At 44.1% G+C, this 5,286-nt stretch overlaps 1 protein-coding gene across 3 annotated transcripts in view; it reads left to right on the top strand.

The window, feature by feature from the left end:
- The window catches only part of smap2 (small ArfGAP2), a 50,866-nt gene extending 48,406 nt beyond the window's left edge, over positions 1 to 2,460 (top strand). For all 3 annotated transcript variants that reach the window (XM_055877370.1, XM_055877371.1, XM_055877369.1), the window contains 2 exons: positions 992 to 1,620; positions 1,914 to 2,460. In XM_055877370.1, coding sequence (XP_055733345.1) covers positions 992 to 1,620; positions 1,914 to 2,042 — 758 coding nt within the window. In that variant the 3' untranslated portion in view covers positions 2,043 to 2,460. The remainder of the gene's footprint in view (positions 1 to 991; positions 1,621 to 1,913) is intronic.
- Positions 2,461 to 5,286: the final 2,826 nt, after the last annotated feature.

Genomic DNA, 5,286 nt, shown 5'->3' with positions numbered 1-5,286 from the left:
GTCGTTCTGAATGAATGACTTAACTGGGTTTCTTGTCTGTATGTGTGTGTACCTCCAGCTGGCCTGTTCTTTAGTAAAAAAGTGGTCACTATCGTTTTTTTCCCAACTGTCCTTTCCTAACCTTCCTTTCCTAACTGTCCTTTCCTAGCCGTCCTTTCCTAACTGTCCTTTCCTAACTGTCCTTTCCTAACCGTCCTTTCGTAACCGTCCTTTCCTAACCGTCCTTTCCTAGCCGTCCTTTCCTAACTGTCCTTTCCTAACTGTCCTTTCCTAACCTTCCTTTCCTAACCTTCCTTTCCTAACTGTCCTTTCCTAACTGTCCTTTCCTAACTGTCCTTTCCTAACTGTCCTTTCCTAACTGTCCTTTCCTAGCTGTCCTTTCCTAGCTGTCCTTTCCTAGCTGTCCTTTCCTAGCTGTCCTTTCCTAACTGTCCTTTCCTAACTGTCCTTTCCTAGCTGTCCTTTCCTAACCGTCCTTTCCTAACCGTCCTAACTGTCCTTTCCTAACTGTCCTTTCCTAACTGTCCTTTCCTAACTGTCCTTTCCTAACTGTCCTTTCCTAACCGTCCTTTCCTAACCGTCCTAACTGTCCTTTCCTAACTGTCCTTTCCTAACTGTCCTTTCCTAACCGTCCTTTCCTAACCGTCCTTTCCTAACCGTCCTTTCCTAACTGTCCTTTCCTAACCGTCCTTTCCTAACCGTCCTTTCCTAACTGTCCTTTCCTAACCGTCCTTTCCTAACCGTCCTTTCCTAACCGTCCTTTCCTAACCTTCCTTTCCTAACCTTCCTTTCCTAACCGTCCTTTCCTAACCGTTCTTTCCTAACCTTCCTTTCCTAACTGTCCTTTCCTAACTGTCCTTTCCTAACTGTCCTTTCCTAACTGTCCTTTCCCAACTGTCCTTTCCTTAACTGTCCTTTTGAATCAAGTCTAATAATAGTTCACAGAACATGCCCAACTTTTCCTCTGAGTGGTTTAACTTTGTATCTCCAGCTGGCCTGTACATGAACCCAGCTCAGCTGGGCTACTACGGATCGTACCATTCCCTGGCCACGCAGGGGGGAACGATGGGAGGAGCCATGGTGACATCAAACTCCATGATGGCCCTGAGTGGTCAGCAGCAGAACGGCACGATGGGAGGGCAACAGCAAAGCGTTATGGGAGCTCAGCAGAGTGGAATGGTGGCCGCACAGCAGAACGGCATGATGGGAGCTCAGCAGAACGGCATGATGGGAGCTCAGCAGAACGGCTTTATGGCTCAACAGGGTCTCATGGGGCAAGCGGCCAACACATCCCTGTTCATGGCAGGAGTGCCACACAGCATGATAAGTCACCAGCAAAGCATTATGGGAGCTCAGCAGAGTGGTATGATGGGAGCTCAGCAGAGTGGTATGATGGGAGCTCAGCAGAGTGGTATGATGGGAGCTCAGCAGAGTGGTATGATGGGAGCTCAGCAGAGAGGCATGATGGGAGCTCAGCAGAGAGGCATGATGGGAGCTCAACATAACGGCATCATGGGAGCACAGCAACAAAGCATCCTTGGACATCAACAGAAAGGCATGATGGGTGGAGTGGCGTCCGTGCCTCAGCAGGTACAGCAGGATCAGTGCTCCATCACTCAGGTGAGAGACACACACCTGGAATGTGTGTGTGTGTGTTTGTATTACTATACTTGTGAGGACCGTGTGTGAGAGGAAATGACTGTGTTTAACTGTGTTTCTATGAGGCAATATGTGTGTAACTGTATATTTACATTACATTTGACTATAGTATAAAAATGTGTGTGTGTGTGCGTGTGTGTGTGTGTGCGTGTGTGTGTGTGTGTGTGTGTGTGTGTGTGTGTGTGTGTGTGTGTGTGTGTGTGTGTGTGTGTGTGTGCGTGTGTGTGCGCGAACATGCGGTTCCCCCACACCAGATGACCCAGCACATGGCGGGGGTGAACTTCTACGGCACCAACGGCATGATGGGATACGGAAGTCAGCACATCGGAGGACCAAAGACTCAAAGCTCCAACCACATGACGACGTCTCACGTCTGGAAGTGATGTCATCACCTGAAGAGGAAGTTGATGTCACTGAGCAACAGTGGTGCTTGGAAGGTTTCGGGGACTTTTCGAATTAACTTTCCATCAGACATTTTAGATAGCATGGGAGGAGGATGAGGAAGAGGAGGAGGGGTTTACTTAGGCGCTCTTTCAATCTCCTCTCCTCTCCTCTCCTTTCCTCTCCTCTCCTCTCTCCTCTCCTTATTTCAGAGCCATTTTTGTAGATTTCCATGCTTGCCTTCAGATCATTCTACGACCAATCAAAGGACAGGGTTTCAGAGGTGAAGACATCAAAGAGGTCATACTGAACTGGTACCACAGCATAGAATACATCTCATATCCCGTGTGTGTGTGTGTGTGTGTGTGTGTGTGTGTGTGTGTGTGGGTGTGTGGGTGTGTGGGTGTGTGGGTGTGTGGGTGGGTGGGTGGGTGTGTGGGTGGGTGGGTGTGCATGCTTAACTGTTTCTGATGTGTAATAGGTAAACTGTATCAGCATTCCAACTGAATTATTCCTGGTTTGAAACCGACTTCAGTTAGTTTAGTCTCCACCCTAGTTTGAATAGATCTGGGCTGTATTCCAAATGGCACCCTATTCCCTTTATAGTGCACTACTTTAGACCAGGGTCTATAGGGTAGTAGTGTACTACTTTAGACCAGAGTCTATAGGGTAGTAGTGCACTACTTTAGACCAGGGTCTATAGGGTAGTAGTGCACTATATAGGTAATGGATTCTCAGTCAATTGTTCTTTAAAAAACGACCGGCTAATCAGAAACCAAAGATGACAGGAGAGCTTTATTATGGCTAGTAATGGCTAGTTATGGCTAGTAATGGCTAGTAATGGCTAGTAATGGCTAGTAATGGCTAGTTAAGGCTAGTTATGGCTAGTAATGGCTAGGGCAGATGTATTGTATTGCTATTGTACTAAACGATTAGTATACTAGTGATTTATACAATATTAGTTACTTTCAAACGTGTAGAGGACATTTAAAGCAGTGTAATACATAATACACAGTACCAGTCAAAAGGTTTACATCATCTACTCATTCAAGGGTTTTTCTTTATTTTTTATTATTTTCTACATTGTAGAATAATAGTGAAGACATCAAAACTATGAAATAACACATATGGAATCATGTAGTAACCACAACAAAGTGTTTGTCACGTCCTGACCTTAGAGAGCCTTTTCTATGTCTCTATTTGGTTAGGTCAGGGTGTGACTTGGGTGGGCAGATCTATGTGTTCTATTTCTATGTTGGCCGGGTATGGTTCCCCAATCAGAGGCAGCTATCTATCGTTGTCTCTGATTGGGGATCATACTTTGGCAGCCTGTTTTCCACCCTGAGTTTGTGGGATCTTGTTTTTTTGTGTATAGTTACTGTGTAGCCCTGCAGAACGTTACGTTTGTTTATATTTAGTTGTTTTTTGGTGTTCATCAATAAAGAAGATGCTTACCACGCTGCACCTTGGTCTCATTCATCTAATGACGGACGTGACTGTGTTAAACAAATCATTTGAGATTTTTCAGATAGCCACCCTTTGCCTTGATGACAGCTTTGCAAACTCTTGGCATTCTTTCAACCAGCTTCACCTGGAATGCTTTTCCAACAGTCTTGAAGGAGTTTCCACATATGCTGAGAACTTGTTGGCTGCTTTTCCTTCCCTCTGCGGTCTGACTCATCCCAAACCATCACAATTGGGTTGAGGTCAGGGGATTGTGGAGGCCAGGTCATCTGATGCAGAACTCCATCACTCTCCTTCTTGGTCAAATAGCCCTTACACAGCCTGGAGGTGTGTTGAGTTATTGTCCTGTTGAAAAACAAAAGATAGTCCCACTAAGCCCAAACCAGATGGGATGGCGAATCACTGCAGAAGGCTGGTTAAGTGTGCCTTGATTTCTAAATAAATCACAGACAGTGTCACCAGCAAAGCCCTCACACACCATCACACCTCCTCCTCCATGCTTCACGGTGGAAACCCCAGATGCGGAGATCATCCGTTCACCCACACCGCATTTCACAAAGACACGGCGGTTGGAACCAAAAATCTCCAATTTGGACTCATCAGAACAAAGGAAAAATGTGCACTGGTCTAATGTCCATTGCTCGTGTTCCTTGGCCCAAACAAGTCTCTTCATATTATTGGTGTCCTTTAGTAGTGGTTTCTTTGCAGCAATTTGAACATGAAAGTCTGATTCACACAGTCTCCTCTGAACATTTAATGTTAAGATGTGTCTGTTATTTGAACTCTGTGAAGAATTTATTTGGGCTGTAATTTCTGAGGCTGGTAACTCTAATGAACTTATCCTCTGCACCAGAGGTAACTCTGGGTCTTCCTTTCCTGTGGCGGGCCTCATGAGAGACAGTTTCATCATAGAGCTTGATTGTTTTTGCGACTGCACTTGAATAAACTTTCAAAGTTCTTGAAATGTTCCGTATTGAGTGATGTCTTAAAGTAATGATGGACTGTCGTTTCTCTTTGCTTATTTTAGCTGTTCTTGCCATAATATGGACTTGGTATTTTACCAAATGGGGCTATCTTCTGTATACCACCCCTACCTTGTCACAACACAACTAATTGGCTCAAATGCGTTAAGAAGTAAAGAAATTCCACAAGTTAACTTTTAAGAAGGCACACCTGTTAATTGAAATGCATTCCAGGTGACTACCTCATGAAGCTGGTTAAGAGAATGCCGAGAGTGTGCAAAGCTATCATCAAAGCAAAGTGTGACGAATCTCAAATATAAAATATTTGATTTTTTGATATTTTGATTTGTTTAACACTTTTTTGGGGTTACGACATGATTCCATATGTGTTATTTCCTGGTTTTGATGTCTTCACTATTATTCTACAATGTAGAAAATAGTACAAATATAAAGAAAAACCCTTGAATGAGTAGATGTTCTAAAATTTTTGACCGGTACTGTATAGGATGGCTATTCATTTTTATCTTAAAGGATAAAATTAGCAGGTATGCTAGTCTAGCCAATAACCCCTCTGGTTACATCGTTTTCTTTTATAGCTTAGCTTTCTATATCACGATTCTTTGTAGTATGATCTATTGAGCATATCAACTCACTGTGCTGCGTCTAGGGTGGCAAAAATACGTAAACGTTCCTAAAATTCCCGAAATTTCCCAAAATCCTGGTTGGAAGGATCTCGGAAATCACGAGCGGATAAGCAGGATTTCTGGACAATCTGGGAATTTGAGGAAAGTTCGTAACCCTAGCTACATCCTCAATATGA

Source organism: Salvelinus fontinalis, chromosome 22 (assembly GCF_029448725.1).
Source record: "Salvelinus fontinalis isolate EN_2023a chromosome 22, ASM2944872v1, whole genome shotgun sequence".
Lineage (NCBI taxonomy): Eukaryota > Metazoa > Chordata > Actinopteri > Salmoniformes > Salmonidae > Salvelinus > Salvelinus fontinalis.
Note: the sequence above shows the minus strand (reverse complement) of the source record. Positions and strands in the feature narration are given on the sequence as shown.